At 30.6% G+C, this 20,259-nt stretch overlaps 1 protein-coding gene and 2 long non-coding RNA genes across 3 annotated transcripts; 1 reads left to right on the plus strand and 2 right to left on the minus strand.

Annotated features, from left to right (window-relative positions):
- Positions 1-370: 370 nt before the first annotated feature.
- Positions 371-1,973, minus strand: LOC121174648 (uncharacterized). The gene is made up of 2 exons (XR_005890876.1): positions 1,776-1,973; positions 371-939 (listed from the first exon to the last, which is right to left on the minus strand). It is a non-coding gene; the product is annotated as an uncharacterized lncRNA (long non-coding RNA).
- Positions 616-6,884, plus strand: LOC100170738 (alanine--glyoxylate aminotransferase 2 homolog 3, mitochondrial). Its single transcript, XM_003522085.4, has 9 exons — positions 616-928; positions 1,746-1,976; positions 4,088-4,258; positions 5,034-5,177; positions 5,360-5,539; positions 5,898-6,123; positions 6,226-6,339; positions 6,436-6,522; positions 6,619-6,884. Exons 1-9 carry the CDS (start codon positions 698-700, stop codon positions 6,660-6,662), a joined length of 1,428 nt encoding a protein of 475 aa, XP_003522133.1. The 5' UTR covers positions 616-697; the 3' UTR covers positions 6,663-6,884.
- LOC121174649 (uncharacterized) lies at positions 4,867-10,846 on the minus strand. Its single transcript, XR_005890877.1, has 2 exons — positions 10,713-10,846; positions 4,867-5,705 (listed from the first exon to the last, which is right to left on the minus strand). It is a non-coding gene; the product is annotated as an uncharacterized lncRNA (long non-coding RNA).
- Between the last annotated feature and the right edge of the window lie 9,413 nt (positions 10,847-20,259).

The following is a 20,259-nucleotide window of genomic DNA, read 5'->3' on the forward strand; positions in this document are numbered from 1 at the left end:
ATTTTAATGTGAATAGTTTGCTTTCGACTTGATTGATATAGTAAATTAATTGAGATGTGCGTAAATTTTTTTCCCACCATGACATAAAAAACAAATCTTACACACATCTCGATTATTTAAGCATAATCTAATTGTAATATCACTCAACAACTAATAAATATATATGATTAAATTTTTTTTATATGAATAATATTTGGCAACTGATTATATTTGCTTAACTGTATATTACTTAATTTAATTTTAATTAGAGAATCACGTTTGAAATTACTAGTACAATAGATTTACTAGATACTGTTTCAATGTTAGATATATTTTTTTAGTAACCTTTCAATTTGATGATAATGAGTGAAAGTGGCTCGTGAAAATAGAATTAGTAAAGATATCTATATTTATGTGATGATTATTTGAAATAATAAACCTTTTGTCTTTGTTTGTTATATATTTCACCAGGTGGTGTTTTTCACAAACTCTGGAAAAGAAGCAAACGAATTGGCCATGTTGATAGCAAGGTTGTACACCGGGTGCCATGACATAATATCTCTCCTCATCATCACCCTCTCACCATTCATTTCCCTATATAAGACTTTCCTATTCCTCCTTCTTCCTCATTCTCCATTTCCACACTCTCTCATCCGATTCGGGTCGGGTTTGTGTTATCGGAACCTTCACCGGAAAATTCTCAGTCGACGTAGCGAAAATGGCGGTATCCCTAGCGACGAGGCTCGTGCGGCGGCGATCGCCACCGCTTCTCTGGCGGCGCAGCTTTTCTATGTCGGCAGTGGACGCCGAAAAGGAAGTCGTGGTCGTGCCGGAGCTTCCACCGTTCGATTACTCCCCGCCGCCATATGCGGGCCCCACCGCTGAGGAGATTCTGGCGAAGCGCAGGGAGTATCTTAGTCCTTCCATCTTGCATTCATACAAGAACCCTGTGAGTCCGCGCTGCACACGATTATTTTCCGACAAATAATTATGAGAGTTTAACGTTGATCCACTTGAGTAGTGTATAAGTAACTCATCATTTAAAAGTTTTTACCATGTGAACCAGTTAATCTTAGAATTTTTTATTTAATTTTGTAATACAAAATTTTAAGATTTAATAAATTTTAAACTGTTTTTCAAGAAAAAAAAATATTTACATTGTATTTTTACTGCAAATATTTACACTGTTAGTATTTAGGACAAGTATATATTATTTACTTTATTTATTAATATAAATATACTTCTTATTTGTTGACAAGTTGGTATTTTATGTGTCAATGCTACATATTAATTTTTAATTAAATTGTTATAATTTGAAAGTTTTAGCAATTATTTATTTATTTATTTAGTAGACAGCAAGTGAAAGTAATTGAAATGAATTTAATTGTTATGAATTCATGTTATTTGTGATTAAACTGCGTGCTGCATTAAAACAAATCCACCAAAAATAATTCATACACGCAATATTGGTTACATTCAACCCTTGTTTTCAGAAAACATCTTCCTTGCTTTTATGGTGAAAGTGGATTGGACTTCATGTCATCACAGCATTTGAAACAACAAAACAAACACGATGATATACCATTTGATAAATGTTTTCGTAGTTAATTAAACAAATTCAGTTACAAAGTCTCGTAATTTAGATTTACAAAATTTAAAAGTGTAAGTAATGAATAAGTTATATAATTACTAAAAACCAATACACATTTAATCTTGATGAATGAGAAAGAATTAAAAGAAATGGTTGTGTGGGGGTGGTGGTGCAGGTGAACATAGTGGAGGGTAAGAAACAGTACCTGTTCGACGAGAAGGGGAGAAGGTACGTGGATGCATTCGGAGGGATTGCTACGGTGTGCTGCGGGCACTGTCACCATGATGTGGTGGAGGCCATAGTCAACCAAACCAAGAAGTTGCAGCACTCCACTGTTCTCTACCTTAACCACGCCATCACCGATTTCGCTCAAGCTTTGGCCTCAAAACTTCCCAGTGATCTCAAGGTTTGCCTCCTTTTCCCGCACTCTTCTCGTTACATATCCTTAATTATTTTATTTGGTTTAATTACTCATTTGATTATTATAAATATTAGCTTTTAAACATGTTTTATTCTTAATTCACATGTAATTTTTTTTATTCTGGTCTCTATACATGTTTTAGTTTGATGCAAAAATTAGTATTCTTTGCATTAGATGGATGTGTGTCACTCTCCTCTAACGTTTAAGCAAACAAATATATTTTTAATTACTCGTTTGATTCATGTACATGTAACGTGTAACGTGTGAACTCTTTAACATGTTGGAGTCCTGCACAAGTGTATCAATTATTTAGTTTAGTCTCTGTCTATATTTAATTTTAGTTATTTGAAAGAAAAAATATTTTTAACTATAAATTTATTATTGTTAAATATGAAAACTGGATTTTTTTAGAGTTTTTTTTGTTTTTTTAAATATTAAAACTGGATTTTTAATTTTTTTTTGTTTTAAAACTTGCATAATTGTCATAATTTTTATGTTAAAAAATTGTAATGATTTAAATGAAGACAAAAGTGAATGGGAAACGTTACTTTCAACGTTAACAATAATTGTTTCTTTATTCTCATTTGCAAATATAAAATTATATCATTAGTTGGATTTCCAAACCAATAGGGATTCTGGATATTAAGCAGTGGCGGAACTTGAATTCATTGTATGAGGGGAAAAAAGTTAAATTTTTATTTTAAGATCAAAGATGGTATGAATTATTCATTGTGAATCATTAGAGGCTGAGAGTCAATAAAAAAGTGTTTTAAAAAACATTTTTATTTACTGCTCTGTTTAGAAAGAAAAAATAAAATAAAGCGAACCAAAACTAAGGAGTTTTGTACAAAGTTACTTTTGCTCGGATTTAAAATTTTAATAATTCCTTGATTATCGAGGAAAATTTAATCTTATAAGGTATTTGACTACTACTTAAACAATAATAGTTGTAACTACTTAAACAATTATTCGTGTTAACATGTACCTTTTACTGAACTACTTTTTTTGAGAAGGTGTAACTAAAATGAGTTTTGTTAATTTGGTATGGGCTCCAATAGACAAAGAAATCACCCAGACAAATAATAGCTGTTCGTACTCCAAAATTTGAGGATCCTTAGCTCCAATATTCATTAGATGTTAGATACGAAATTCAAAATTTTGGGAGCAGGTGCCACGTAAGAGATGGGCATGTTTTAATGATAGAGGTAGAATTTGTTATTTTATTTTTAAAATATTGTTTTCTTTGTCCATATATATATATATATATATATATATATATATATATATATATATATATATATATATATAAGTATGTTAATGGGGTTCATGGGACTGAGATGCCACTGGTTGCGTGGCATGGTATGATGCCAGCACATGGTTTTGTACCAAACAATAAATAATATGCATATCATTGTCATTTGATGGATATATGAACGATCCCTGTTAAGTTTATATCAACAGGATGGACTTTTATTGATGAAAAAATATATAGTACTAAAAAAAATTATATTGCAAATTATGAAATATCAGTTCGGGCTAATAATATAAATATGTGAACTAGATTAGGGTATCTCATTCTTATATATTCAAGTTTAATTTTGTTAGTTTATCAAAGGTTCAACTGCAATGCTTTACTTTTCATAATCTTAAATTTTAATTGAATAGTTTACTTTCGACTTGATTGATATAGTAAATTAATTGAGATGTGCGTAAATTTTTTTTCCCACCATGACATAAAAAAATAAATCTTACACACATCTCGATTATTTAAGCATAATCTAATTGTAATATCACATAACAGCTAATAAATATATAAGATTAAATTTTTTTATATGAATAATATTTGGCAACTTATTATATTTGCTTAACTGTATATTTCTTAATTTAACTTTAATTAGAGAATCACGTTTGAAATTACTAGTACAATAAATTTACTAGATACTGTTTCAATATTAGATATATTTTTTAGTAACCTTTCAATCTGATAATGAGTGAAAGTGGTTCGTGAAAATAGAATTAGTAAAGATATCTATATTTATTTGATGATGATTTGAAATAATAAATCTTTTGTCTTTGTTTATTATATATTTCACCAGGTGGTGTTTTTCACAAACTCTGGAACAGAAGCAAACGAATTGGCCATGTTGATAGCAAGGTTGTACACCGGGTGCCATGACATAATATCTCTAAGGAATGCTTACCATGGTAATGCAACTGGGACAATGGCAGCCACAGCTCAAAGCATCTGGAAATTTAATGTAGTGCAGGTATAAGCTAAGTATTTATTAGTTTCATTTTTAAATTTTATATATGATTCTTCTTTTCTATTCTATAAATTCTATATAGGAATTGGTACTACTTACATGAAATCCTGTACAGATATTAACCACAAAACAAACGAAAAGTAATTATACAAGTAGTGTTAAAAAAATGTTAAGAAAAATAAAACAACTATTTTCTTTAATTCTTTGAAAAAAATAATAATTTAAAGATCAACCAGGCCCCAAGTGCACCTAATTGATGACATAGCTGAGTGGATTGTCACATCTTGGTTGCTAACTCATTTTTTAACTGAACTTTCCACAATCAACATCACTGTTTAGCTACAATAGTGGACTGCTGTCACGGATCACAGGTAGCTACACATCAGCCACGAGAGGGATGTTAATATTTAAAATGGACTTTAGTACGTAATTTATATTGGGTTGGAAATTTTATATTGACTAGTTATATAGTAAAACATAGTGTATAATTTAGTAATTGTTGTTGGGTTAATTTATTGGATGATTTATTATCAGACTACTCATGAATGTCTAATCTATGAACAAAATCTATAATGTAAGAACTAAAACTAAAATTGTTTAAAAGCAACAACTACAAACTCAATTAACTTTATTAAACCAGCATGTTATGTATCATTTGTTGGTTTTGCTTGTTCTGTCTGTTGTAATCCTCAACCATTTGGCTATGAATCTGAATTTCAAATGTAATTAAGTAATACACTGTTTATCTAATATGTTCTTGTGCTGGTATTGTCAAAAGAGTGGCGTTCATCATGCAGTAAATCCAGACCCTTATCGAGGCATTTTCGGTTCTGATGGAGAGAAGTATGCAAGAGATGTCCAAGATATCATTAACTTTGGAACTTCTGGAAATGTTGCAGCCTTCATATCTGAAGCCATACAGGTATCAAGCCAAAATGCATATTATAGACAGATCCAACTTTCTTCTTCTTTTTTGCTTTTTCTTTTCTTTTTTTAATTGTAGCATGTCCTGAGTAAGTAACAAGATGTAATAAATTAATTTATGATTAAAGGAATAAATGAAAAACAATAACACACCTTGATACTGTTTTTTGTTTGTGATAGGGAGTGGGGGGTATCATTGAATTGGCTCCTGGTTACTTGCCAGTTGTGTACAATGCCATTAAAAAAGCAGGAGGACTTTTTATTGCTGATGAGGTTCAGGCTGGCTTTGGTCGCACTGGTAGCCATTTCTGGGGATTTGAGGCCCACAATGTTGTTCCTGACATAGTCACAATAGCTAAGGTAACTTTTCTGTTGGTGTCGGAGGTATGAGACTGGTTAACAAAGTTTTAAATTGCGGTTGCAATCACAGTTGTGATCCTTGATATCGCGCGAAATTGCAGACTGATGTAGCTACAATTGCAGTCACAGTGTGGTTGTGGAGAATCCAAAATCCTTCATGTTGTGGCTGAAATTGTAATCACGGACTGTTTTTTAGTAACCTTGTTGGTTAAGTTGATTACTAATACTTTCTACAACCATACAACATGCACCAAAAAATGCTTATTTATTTGATCATGAAATGATCACATGGCATAAACTTTTGTGATTGCATGAATGTCTAATTTGTTTGCTTTCTTTCTTTATTCTAATTTGGAAGGGCATTGGAAATGGCATTCCCCTTGGTGCTGTTGTAACTACTCCAGAGATTGCAGAGGTCTTAACCCGCCGGAGTTACTTCAACACCTTTGGTGGCAACCCTGTTTGCACTGCTGCAGGGTTGGCTGTTTTGAAAGTAATAGAGAAAGAGCAGCTTCAACAGAACGCGTTTGTGGTTGGATCCCATTTGAAAGAAAGGCTCACTGCCCTCAAGGACAAATATGAATGTAAAATTTTCACCCTTTCTTATGAGTCATTAGAGACACAAAACAATCATGACTTCATTTTTTTCATACCAATTTTATAACCAAACTTGGTTTCTTCTGCAGTAATTGGTGATGTCAGAGGAAGAGGCCTAATGCTAGGAGTTGAACTTGTCACTGATCGTGAACTTAAAACTCCAGCAAAAAATGAAACATTGCATGTAATGGACCAAATGAAAGGTAAAATCCATATCCCTCTAGTCTAGACATATATTTTGGTTCTAGCTATAGTTTTCTTCTATATTATTACTAACCGGTCATTCTGAATTACCACAGAACTAGGAGTACTTATTGGTAAGGGTGGTTACTATGGAAATGTCTTCAGAATTACACCTCCCTTGTGTTTCACCAAAGAAGATGCAGGTTAGACTCGGTCTCAATGTCTCTATTTGTTTAACACTATACATCATGCACTTGTTTCTGTTACTTAGAACTTGTGCATTATTCTGTTGGTTGCAGACTTTGTAGCAGACGCAATGGACTTGACCTTGTCTAGAATGTGAAGCTTATAGCCAAGATCCTGGCTTTAATAAAAGTTTATTATATCATAAGAGAAATTGTATTATGTCATGTTCATAATTGGTAAAATTTACATAGATGCAGACTTTTATAGCTAAACACGAATCTACTATGATCGTGGGATATGCATGAGCCAACAAGTTGTTGTCTCTTGTTTTGTTGTTTATCTCTTTTCATGGCATTTTATTTGCTTAATATCGTTTTCACTCGTGTCTATCATTTCCCATGACCCCATCTCTCTTTACTTATTATTTACGAAGCACCGACATCCACACGGACACTAGACACGACACGGATACGTAAACACCTGTAATGTCTAAAATATAAAACATAGTATGGACGTCGTGTCGGTGTCGGACACTGACACGGACGCGTGTCGAACACCGAACACAGCAAGGGGTTGAAGTGTCCGTACTTCATAACTTATTATTGTTGACAGATCGCTATATTATGCCAGGACTGGTAATTTGGCAATTGGAAGTTTCTAGCAAATAACACAGCACTATTTTTTAGAAAAAAAGAAAATTATTTCGTTTTCTCTATTCAGCTTCTATTATAAAGTATGTCCCAGCCCCACGACATATGGGTATGGAACAAAGCTTCACCATAAAATGTTTGTTTACCTTATCTATTTGAGTTGTGACACAGTTCTATTGGTAGCTCATGGGACCAAATTCCGTTTTACATCATTGTTTATCTGTGTTGAGTTACGCCTACCCACCTTAATTTGTTTTATTAATTAATTAAGGTTAAATTTATTTTTTGTCATCTAATTTATTATTTAAGTGATTTGGTTCTCTAATTTTGTTCGGATTCAATTTAGTCCTCTAATTTTTAAAATTGATTCATACTAATTCAATTGAATCTAAAAATAAATTGCAAAATCAAAAAACTAATTTAAGCATTGATTAATCAATCAATTTCTCAAAATCTGATAGTTTAAATAGATAAAGAAAGGATGATATAAAATAAGTCTAGATATGATATGCTTTCAGTAAATTTGAAGCACCACATTTGTGGGCTACCTTTCAGTAGCAAACTTTCACGGTCTGGATCTTTCTACCAAAGATGAGTTTTTGTTTTTGTGACATGTTTTCTATGAGTAATTATTGAATTAAACCTTACGGAGAATGGATCTTCAGTGATGCTTCTGTGCAAACGGTATAAACGTGAACAAACTGATCATATCTTAGCATAAAGCTTATACACCAAGCTTAATCCTTGTTAATTTGAGTCTGCAACTATCACAAGCTGGTAAAGGTTTAAAGTGAAGATCGAATTTTAACTCTTTACAAAAAAAAAAAAAATCAATAATAGTAAGGCTGGATTAATCATTGAATAGTAGAAACAGCATATAATTGTGTTTCAGGCTTCCAGGAGTTGATGCTCCATGTTGTATTTTTTTTTTTATCGTTCTATATTGTATTGTTTTATAATATGTAGGAATTTTAAATATAATATTAAAGGATTTAATACACCTATAAATTCTGCTTAATCAAATAAGTTAGACCCTATTAGTTATGTATTGTTTTAATATGGCCGCATTATTTCTTCTTCGGTTTAACTTATGGATAATTTCGGTTGCAGATTACAGGTGTGGGAATTAAACCGAGCCTCAAGTTACGACTAAATTATCTAAAACGCTAAATTAGCTTTAGGTACACAGATTGAAACGGAATCCAACATAGTATGCGACTTCAGTTCTTATGTTTAGTATACTTTGGAAAGAGAACAAAACACACAACATGAGGTTAAAAAATATACTAATATTAGTAAAAATACCCAATATTATACTAGTTAAGGATGTTAGTTAAGTTAATTTATTTTTTTTATATTTCATATATAAAAAAGAATTATATTTCCTAAACTACCCTCAATTATATTTATTGGAGATGATGTTCATATTTGAATTAACATAAGGGTATTATCATAACAATGACATTAAATAAGATTAAATTAATTAAAATTTACTTATATTACCATCTACCAAACATAGACTTTTTTATACTTGTATTTGAGTCTGAATGAGTAAGTTAAAGTGTGACATTAGAAAGAAAACAACATAATATGATTTTTTTTAGTTTTTTTTCGATCAACCGAGCTAAGTTAGACGTGCTTTTTTCACTTGCATTACATCTAGAATATTCTAATAGATTCACCCATTTTTTAGTTGAAGTACATTAATATATTATAACAGAAGATTATCTTAAAATAAACTGATGATGTAGCTTGTTTTCACATGTATTGCATTTAAATTCTAGTGCACTTACTCATTTTATAGTTGAAGTACGTCAATAAGTTATAACCGAATTATCTTAAAATAAATCGATGGTATAGCTTGGTAGCATATGTCAATTAAAAATGTATATTAGCAAATGTTTTTGAAATTTGTTAATTAATACACATTTATTTTTTAGTTTGAGTATGTTAATAAGTTACAACTAAAGACCCTAAATTAAAATACTCGGGTTAATTGTTAACATATTTTAACTAAAAATAAGCATGTGCATATTAAAAAAAAAGGAGTTATAACTATTTTCTTGTAAGTGAACTACTATCATGCTAGACTTGTTTAATTTGATAGTAGATTCGACTCTTCCCATCCATAAATGTTTGCATGTTTTAAATCTCCAGCAATTATTTATGGTGCTTTAGACCTAATTTTTCAAGTGTTTATATTTAAGAAATAATACTCTTTTTTGACACTCTCTTTCATATATTAGTTATAAATTATTGAAAATTACTAATTTTGGTAGATTTTATTTTCTTAGGTAATATTTTTCTTTCCTTATTTATATTAAATAAGAAATAAAATTTATCAAAATTAATAATTTTTAATAAATTTTAACCCATCACAGAAGAGTATCACTATCATTCCTTCTTATATTTATATACCTAAGCATGTGAAGGGATATATGGTATATATCCTCAATAAGATTAAAGGCTATATAAGTATATATAGTTTTCCCCAACAAAAACTGAACAAAAGTATATATCCACAACAGCCTCTTATTGAGATAACCTAACAAATATTCACAAAAGCTTAATTTCACTTAAGGGGAAACGTACTGTGTTGAGATCCACATTTAAGGAGAGAATGGAGGAAGTTCAATTGTGACTTATGAGTTATGAGAGTTGTGGTGGAGTCTCAAAGTAATTAATGGGAGGAAATTAAGTGAAAACTGTATGAATTAATGAGATCACACTATAAACTGCCACAAGTTTTTGTTTGTGAATCCTCATTTAGCTCATTCTATATACAATTTCCATGGCTGCCCTAGATATTTCACACAACTTCAATTTTGATCTAAATATATTTATAACTTTTACTATCTCTTTCATGTATTTTCTCATTAATCTCTCTTTATTTTCCATTATCAGTGTGCTTGGGCACACATTAATTACATATGAATATGTTTTCCCCATTTTCATCATGTCTTATTACTTTCTCTTACTTTGTTTTTGGATTTGATAGTTTCAGACTTGCCATCTTTTAGAGCACATCAGATACATGCGACGGACTGCAAAATGCAAATCCTACATGACATAATTTTGGGGAAAGATTTTTTATACACCTCTAGGCTCTCACTAAAACATCCCACACACCATGAAGCTTCAACTTAAGTTCTAGCTCTTTATATACTAAGATAAATTTTGAAAATTTCTATTATGTCTTACATTTGATATATAAACGGAACCTACACACAGACATATGAAAGTCTATATATCGAAATCACCTGAGTCTGTTTATGCAAAAGCAACCGTTAAATGGTACTATTTGGCAAGTTTAATTTATTGCAAATACTTAAAGGATCGTTGCACCATACAATTAACATATACTATAGCAAAAGAGGATATGGACTAAATAATTAAGACAGTTAAGAACAAGGAGATTAAAACAATAGTTAAACTTTTAATCAAAATTATAAGTGTCACAAAATTCACCATCAATTTTAATTATCCTATGGGAAAAATTAAATAGAGCAATCAAAACATAGTGCATGTATATATGATCTATATGCGATCGGGCCTACCCATCATTGATGTCATCATGGGAGTAAGAATCCTGCCGGAAACTGCTTCGGTTGGCCGGAAACGCCGCGAGCCGGAAAATCTCACCGACGACATCAAAACGAAAGCCATGTCCATCAACATAGGTGCATATTCATTGTACATGTGAATACACTTCCTTAGAAGAACAATGCTCAACATAGATATGAACGCCGTGAATCTAGCCATTTTGCACTTTTCTGTTTCTTGATGTTCTCGCCTCTTGACAACAACAACCTCGTCTTGATTTGTTCTTCTATCAATATCCTACAAAGAATGTTGCTTTTTACTAAGGTACCCTTGATTCAGTTTTGTACTTGGCAGGATCATTAAATATACTATTAGTTTACAGTTCATTCATATGGTAGTAATAAATATTTATGACGGTTATAAGAAAAAAAATATTTAATGTCATACTGATTAAAAATGTTTGTAAAGTTAGTTTAATTTTAAGTAGTTGGAGACGGCTTTTCTTAATTTAACACAAAAAAAATATATATGTTTCTCACATTATCATTTTTATATTTATTGGAGACGATGCTCAAATTTAAATTTAAGGATATTTTTGAAAAAAATGAAATAAAATAAAATAAAATAAATTAATTTTTTAAATTTTGTTTATTGTTTAGTCTATCAAATTTGAGTATGTTTTACTTATATTTAAGTCAGGAAGAAACACTGGAATGCATACATGTTTTAATATTACTATCTTATTATTATTATTATTATTATTATTATTATTATTATTATTCCATTTCAATAATAATAATTAGTTGAAAAAAAGCACCTAACAATATTTTTTTATTTTTTAAAGTTAGATTTAATTATATATTTGGATTAGTTTTTAATTAAAAAATGGTTAAGAGATGTAAATTATCGCCATGATTAAGGAGTTATTTTTTTTTTATAATATGTACTGTGATTTTTAGAATTGATTGAAGGACGAAACGGTCTAAAAATGTGTACACTAAATATGAATTTTCTTATTAATTATTAGAATAGATTAATCAGATGAACTAATTTCACTATAGAAAAAAAATAACTATTTTCCCTTTTTAGTCAACTTAATAAAATACCCATTTTAAATTTGTAAATCGCAATACTTATCTATGTGATATCAAAGCTTGCATGATGTCTCACTTCCCTTTTAAGTCAAATATGATAGTAAAGTTTTTGTTTTAATTACTCACAAAATTTTAAGCAGAAATACTGATTAATTAAAATCCTCTTTAATTATATAATTCTTGACTAGAAATAATGATTTATGTATTAGTATCTCTCATGAATGAAATTATACACTACCGACTACTTGAGTTACGATATTATTAACAAGGTTATTAAAAAATAGTTTAAAATAAGAATAGGAAATTTCCACTAAAAAATAAAAATGACCACTCAAACTTGTTAGCGAAAATCAAAAGAAAATACTCATATCCGTTGAAAGTGTACCTGTGTTACTACCACTGTATGTGTAATTTTGTACATTGAGTCATTGACATACATTTAGTTTTATAAATTTTTATTTTAAATAAAATATAAATAGTTTAAATTTAGGAAAATAGTATTAAATTCTAAGAAAATAATTTTGAACTATAAAAAACTAAAGAAAAAAATATGTAAATTTAATTTATAAATAATTAAAATTAAGATTTAAAATCATAATGGGCAAAACGGTAATTGTGCTGAAAAGAATGGTCAGAGGCATGTATAAAAAAATGAGTGCTAGAGAAAGGAAATGAGATCTAATGAGCACATCATGGAGACATTGATGCAATAGAAGGAAACTGATGTCCTAAAATTGTAACCTTTGGCGTTGCCTTCTTTGGGTGCCATGTGATGAAAGTGGCGACATTGTTTATTATGGAAAAACATGCCTACCTCGCAATGAATAAATTATTAAATTAACGTTAGCAGCTTCACTAGTCAAAAAGTTTTCTTTACAAATTTTAAAACTTTAAAATAATATGAAAAAAAAATAAGGATCCCGATCTTCTGCAGTAAAAACCAAAAAACAGCAGAAGAATCCTGTACCTTCAATCATTTTTATACATAGTTATAATTTTAAAATAAAAGCTATAATATAATATGATGAACTCACTGCATTGCCCATTGTTTCTTTGCAGTCGTGGATTGTCTGTATTTAATAAGGTTCAAGGATATGATTTACAGTAGATCACCTTGCTTGAATGATATATTATACTAGGTTTTTTATGTTAGATGTAATTTCGTATTTATTATTTAATTTTCAATTTTCACATTTTATCTTTTTATTTGTCTATTTTTAGATTATAATTTAAGGTAAAGTTTTGTAACTTGTATAAAATAAACCCCATACTTAAACAAGTATTCAACTATCATTGTATACAAAGACCATTGTAAAAGATATTCAAAGACGATTTTGATCGATCTTTGAACATAACATCATTGAATGTCAAAACTTTTGATAATGATTTCATAAAAATTCGTCTTAGAAAATGATATCTATCTAAGAAGATTTGTAGTTAAAAATTGTCTTAGAAATAATATTTTTTAAGATGATTCTTCGTATAACCGTCTTAGAAGAATACCCTTCCAAGACAATTCTTAGTTAAAAATGATCTTAAAAGAGTACCTTTATAAGATAATTTTTCAGATAACCGTATTAAAAAGATACTCTTTTAAGATGGATTGTCAAAGAATCATCTTAGATAAATCTTTTTTTAAGAAAAATAAAATAATGAAAATATTATTATTAAAAAATTATATATATATATATATATATATATATATTATTTTCTTTATATTTTTTAAACCAAGAAATTTCATATTTCATGCACAACAACGTATAAAATTTCATATTATTTTTAAATAAAAAATTTATACAAAACTGCAAAGTAAGGAAAACAAGAAAGAATTTGTACATTTAATAATCAACACAAGCACATGAGAGGTATATAAATAATTCACTAAAACAAAAATATATTATTATTGTAGAGAAACAAAAAACAACTAACATTGAAATAATAATTAATAAAAAAAGTATTAGAATATATTTAATAGATAATAAATGTAAACAATCTCTTGTACAAAGAGGGAATAATAAGGACAATAACAATAATGATCATATGAAAGTTGAAAATTAAGTAAAGCAATCAAGAGACTTGATCTATGGAAATCAATCAAAATTAATGTGATCTAATTTGTGCAATTAATAATAGGATTTGATGTAATTAGAATCTATTGTATTTCCTTCTTTTGATTTTTTGGCTATGGCATTTACAGAAATAATTATTTCCCTGATTTTTAGGCCTATATTAGTTTACAGAATTAATCTCCCTCCTGATTGTATCAACTTCATATCAGTGAAATATATCCGCTTTTCCAAAGAAACCTTAGAATTATCCAATGAAAAACTATTGTTCTAGGAAAAGGGGGTTGATGAATATGTCCCTGTTATATCTAATAAAAATTCATTTTGTGGTGATATGACTATACACTTAACTTTTCCTAATCCATACTCCATATGTCATCTAAACATAGAAACATCATATCCAAAAAAATCTTCACCAAGACACTTTTTCAAACATCTAAACAAGAGCATTTTTTCAAATATCAAGGACAACGAACAAGCATATGACAATCAAATGCAATAATTTACTAGTTGCCAAACTAGGATTTGATCACTTGATGGCATCATATGGATATCAATTAAACTCAATTCATAAACCCTTGAAGCAATTTGCTAATTGTGTTTATGCCTAATCCATAATCTTACATCCTAAATATTTATCCAATTCACCACTCAGAGACAGGAACTTGCACAAACACAAAGCAACAGAAGGGCAAGCAAAATATTTGCTATCAGAAATTCAAAATAAATAGACAATGCCATGAACATGATAAATGTTAAAAGGTTCAATGCAAAGCCTAAAAAATAACACTAATGTTATTGTTGATAATCAAACTGATATTTGGCTAAAAGAAGTTATATATATATATATATATATATATATATATATATATATATATATATATAAACACAATAAATGTCTACAAGTAGTTTTTAACAAAAAACTAAGGTAAATGCATGGCTACAAATGTAAGATACAAACACAATCATGAAAATCTTCAAATTAACAACACTAGCAATAACAAAGGATTACAAAGTATTTAGCCTACCTCAACTCAACTCCAAGCAAACCGTGATTATGTGTAAAATCTAGGTCCCAAAACAGCTAAAACACTAAGCAATAAGTATATCCATCTCTACCAAAAATATAATAACGGCTGCACATAAGCTTTTACATTTAAGTGTGTCGATAGATATTGGTCAAGTACAAAGAAATGAAAGCAAAAATTGCGAAGGCATTGAATATCATATTGCATTAAGAAAGATCTTAAAGTCAAGAAGGTAGTTACAAAGATAAAGTTAAATGGGTATCATCTTGTGTTGAATTTGAGGTTTACGATAAGTTCAAAAAAATCGTATTTCCTATCCAATTTGGAAATCAACATGCTTCAGCAACCTCTATAAATTGTGCATAATTATGCAGAATTTGCACTTTAACTTCACCATTTTACTAGCTTAAACTCATAGCATGGAATTGAGCACTAGGTTGGTCCACATCTACCAAAAATTGAGATCACCAAGGGCATGGGCCATAAAGCATCAATAGGAATCCTACAGGTTCTTATTAGCTATGCTAATGCTAGTCCTTTTTCAAGCTTAGTTACGACACTTAGTTTTTAGAGCTTACCAAATTCTTAATTTTTGGGTTCACTGTTTATCTTCAAAATTTGGTGTACGATCAGTGGATCACTCACTACTTTGAGCGTATAAACCATGGTAGTTAATAATTATCCTTATAACTACATGTTTTGTACAAACCATGGTAGTTAAAAAAAGCTGTAAGATTGATCCAGTTAACTAATTAGTAATTATAAGTTCATAAGAATTAATTTTACACATGCAAATAGATAAATTATGTGTAGCTGTAACTTACTTAACCTCGTATTCTGCAGTGCTGTCTCTCGGAGTTGCTTCAATTGCTCATACTCTTTGGGATAACCACTCATTTCAAAGATGTACTAGTTTAAAACATGCAAAAAAAATAAAGTTAATGTGTATTTTGTATGTTGTAGGGAAGCACAAAGTATCTTGATTGAATTAGGAAGATTACACGAGCCGTATGCATCAGAATAAATGGTTTGTGGGAGGTTAGATTTTCTGAACGAAGATGAAGATATGCAAATTCTTTTCAAATTAATTTTGGGCAAATGATGAAGCTAGACTGATAATTGATTAATTTTGGGCAAATAATATTATATTACATGTATGAGATTGATTTTAAGTGTATATGCATACATGAAGCAATAGACTTAATTTAATTATCTTAAGGAGTGCTGAACTTTTGAGGATGCCATTTTGTGCTGATGAGCCCTCCATGGTTGACATACAGAGCAAATTGCAGGGTGTCTTTAGCTGAGGTTTTTGCTGCTTCGAAGTGGCAATTGAATCAGCTCCGTTGGACAGTGACATGGTGATGGTGGTGATAATTAATTCGGCTTAAGGGTAAGTACAACTTCTTAGCTCTGTAAGCAAAGGATGCCTTGTGGAGTTGGTTCATCTAATCCACGTATATATAGGGCTGAACGAGGGAACAAGAGTTTTCAATCAATGACTACAATTCCACACTCTCGCCTCTAAAGTGCATCCCTCACATTGAAGCATCCTCCAAATCCCAAAATATTATTATTACCACTTAAAGCTATTACAAATCAGAAAACACTGCAGATTGGAATTTGTTCTTGACCATATTCTACACCACCAAAATCCCTCACAAAGTTTGACTACAATATATAATTAAGATTGCAAAAAATTTACCTTGGCCAGACTCATCAAGCTTTTTTACTTCGATACATCTGAATTCAAAAAATACAATTAAGGCGTTACACACACGTATAAATAATAAATTATTTTTTGCAAAAATACCTATTTCTAGTTGGATTACAATCAAGAAAACAATTAAACTCAGTAATGTGTATATTTGAACTTGTATGTATATAATGACTATACCTATAAATGGCTCTTTACATGTGCAATGCTGAGTCCTCTCACATTCATCAACTCGAGAACCAACTTGGGCGTTGCTCTTGTACCAAATTAAATATTATCAATGAAACGTAATTAAGGCTTCAAAGAAAAATGATTTGTGAATACCTAACCTTACTATTCCGATGTTGCACAATTCATAACATCAATTATTGTTCCCATGTTGTCCATATGGTCACCTAACCTTACTGTTTGAGGCACATTGCTTTTTTTGTTTGATCAAGTGGCCTCAGAATAATTAAGAAGGGGGGGGTTGAATTAATTATTTCTAAACCTTTACTAATTAAAAAATTACTCTTCTAAGGATTTTACTTATGTTATTAAGAGAATAAGGAGTAGAAGAGAAACTTAATCAAAAGTAAAAGCAGAAAGTAAAATGCATAGCGGAAAGTAAAAGAGTAGGGAAGAAGGAGACAAACACACAAGAGTTTTTATATTGGCTCGGCAACAACCTGTGCCTACATCCAGTCCCCAAGCGACCTGCGGTCCTTGAGATTTCTTTCAACCTTGTAAAAATTCTTTTACAAGCAAAGATCCACAAGGGATGTACCTTCCCTTGTTCTCTTTGAACCTAGTGGATGTACCCTCCACTAGAACTGATCCACAAGAGATGTACTCTCTCTTGTTCTCAGTCAAACCCAAGTAGATGTATCCTCTACTTGTACCACAAAGGATGTACCCTCCAATGTGTTAAGACAAAGATCTCAGGCGGTTAAACCTTTGATACTTTGTGAATGGGGATACAAAAAAATTCTCAGGCGGTTAGTCCTTTGAATACTTTTGTATAAGGGAAAAGGAAGAATCAAAAGAATTCTCAGACTGTGTCGTTTTGAATTCTTTGACAAGGGAGAAGGGAGACACAAAAGAATTCAGGCGGTTAGTCCTTCGTTCTTTTGGAAAAGGGAGAAGAGAGACACAAAAAGAATTCAGGCGGTTAGTTCTTAGCGAATTCTTTTTGGCAAAGGGAGAAGAGATGAAAAGAATGAATAACACAAGTTTTCAAGGTTCAGAAAACCAGAAAACTTTGGAAAGTTTTTGGCACAAAGAAAAAGAATAAGTTCAAAGAGATTCAAGGCTTGTAAAGGATTGTATAAAATTGATTGGAAAAGTATATATTGAAAAGCAAATCAAAGCCTTGCTTTTATAGACTCTTCATGTCTGGCCAAGAGGACCATTTAGAAGAGTTATAACTTTTAGAAAAAACATAAAAACAATTTGAAAAAGTCAAAAACCTTTTGAAGAGTTACATCTTTTGATTTATTCAGAAACAATCACTGGTAATCGATTACCAAATCAGTGTAATCGATTACACAAGGCTTTTATGTGAAAGGATGTGACTCTTCACATTTGAATTTGAATTTCAACGTTCAAAGGCACTGGTAATCGATTACCAAAACATTGTAATCGATTATAGCTTTTTGAAATTAATTGAAACGTTGTAAATTCAGTTTGAAAACTTTTTCAAATTCATTTTGCTACTGGTAATCGATTACAACAATCTGGTAATTGATTACCAGAGAGTAAAAACTCTTTGGTAAACATGTTTTGAGAAAAATCATGTGCTACTCAATTTTTGAGAAAACCTTTTCATACTTATCTTGACTAAGTCTTTTCTTGATTCTTGAATCTTGATTCTTGAATCTTGATTCTTGAATTCAACTTTCCTCTTGAATCTTGAAGTGTTCTTGATTCTATCTTGAATATCTTGAACTCATTCTTTGATTGACCTTTGAGCTTTTTGTCATCACCTTTGTCATCATCTTTTGTTATCATCTTTGTTATCATCAAAACATCTTTGAATCACTCTTGATTCACCATGAAGCTTTGCTTCTACATTCTTTTCCACACCAACCAACCCACTAACTTTGCTGTCAAGACTCATTGTCACTATTCGCTCACCAAACCACTTTTGAACATAAGCACCATAGAACCCCAAAAGTTGTGTGGTTCAACTTAACAACACTGAGTGTAGAAAAAGTTATATTTGGCACCGAAAGAAATGGCAGTTGTATGTATAACATTTTATTTTGACAATGGAGCCAAGCAAAGAGTTTTAAAGTTTATCACAAATGGCCAAGGGTGATCAAGACTTCAAAGTTCAAGCTAACCTTTTGGTGAAAGAAATCCAAGGCAACATTCAATCAAAGAATAGGTTTCACTATTTCAAATTCTGTATGCTATGCAATTTGTTGAAGAACAGTGCAACTTAAAACAAATTAATAAGAGTTAGAAATGATAGCAGTGAGAATGAGTCCATGAAAAGAAAAGGGAAAAAGAGAAGCACTTATATTTGTTTCCTAGCTACATTCTACTAAATTATTCTTACACAAGTTTTGTAGATAAATGCATGCACTGTAATTTGTCAACCTGTAATTGTTTGTGTAAATTCCAGGATTGAAGGTATAATAATAATTACCTGCTGATACTACCAAATGATATTTATGAGTAAAATCACACTGATAACCCGTAGAATAATGTTATTTACTTGATTAGATACTTCAAAGTTAATTAGGAAGTTAAAAGTTCATACTTCATTTGCTTACAATCAGCTCAGACTTACACAAAAAAACATTCAAAATTATCAATGCTAACAACCAAACTTTGCTTACATTAAATATATTTTAGCCATAGCTCTATTAACACAAAAATGACATGTCCTCCTTGAGAGGTAAACCACCCGTCTAGTTTTCTATAAAAGCATCTAAACCACATGTTGCAAAAGTGAACTCTACCTAAACTTCCATAAAAAAGTTTTATTACATGGATTATGCACGTGATTGTTATGCATTTTTGCATTCCATTTTTTGCACATATGCAGATTTATCACTAAATTAGCCTTCCACCCCTCAATTGACAGATCGACTTTTCCTCTTAATATACTATCCTCTTGATTGCGAGTTTAAGTGTTGTAATGACCCGCCTCGTCGCTACGATATCACCACTCTAATAACTGGAAAATTTAATTCTTTTTCTTTCTTTTATGAAAACTCCATTATTTTGCTTTTGAAAATCATAGTAAATTTGAATTTCACAAATAGTTTAGTGTACATCATACACATAATGAAGATTAAATCAGTTCGTAGATATAATTAAATCTGTGATTTACATCTCAACGTCATCACGTCGGCTTGGCGGCTCCCCAACAGAATCTCATCCCTGCACCCTACTGCTGTCATTCCGCTTCCACGAACAAGGTTCGCGATCATCACAGGTATCAACAACACGATACAAAATTGCAAGGGTGAGTTCATTATAAAAAGAACCAATGTTAAATCCAAATAATCACAATTAGCAAGAAAACATAAGCAACCATCATGAGCTTACACAACATTCATTATTCAACACCCATATTCAACAATTATTCATCATACACATTCAACAATTATTCATCATCCATCCATGGATCCAATCAAGATTTCTCAGAATGATGCATGCACTTG

Source organism: Glycine max, chromosome 3, assembly GCF_000004515.6.
Source record: "Glycine max cultivar Williams 82 chromosome 3, Glycine_max_v4.0, whole genome shotgun sequence".
NCBI classification, from domain to species: domain Eukaryota; kingdom Viridiplantae; phylum Streptophyta; class Magnoliopsida; order Fabales; family Fabaceae; genus Glycine; species Glycine max.

Bases quoted from the DNA above. Each gene is read 5' to 3' on its own strand.
- LOC100170738 (XM_003522085.4), top strand. From the start codon at position 698: ATGGCGGTATCCCTAGCGACGAGGCTCGTGCGGCGGCGATCGCCACCG. The intron at 5,540-5,897 runs GTAACTTTTCTG...CTAATTTGGAAG, and splicing joins ACATAGTCACAATAGCTAAG to GGCATTGGAAATGGCATTCC. The intron at 6,340-6,435 runs GTAAAATCCATA...GAATTACCACAG, and splicing joins TGTAATGGACCAAATGAAAG to AACTAGGAGTACTTATTGGT.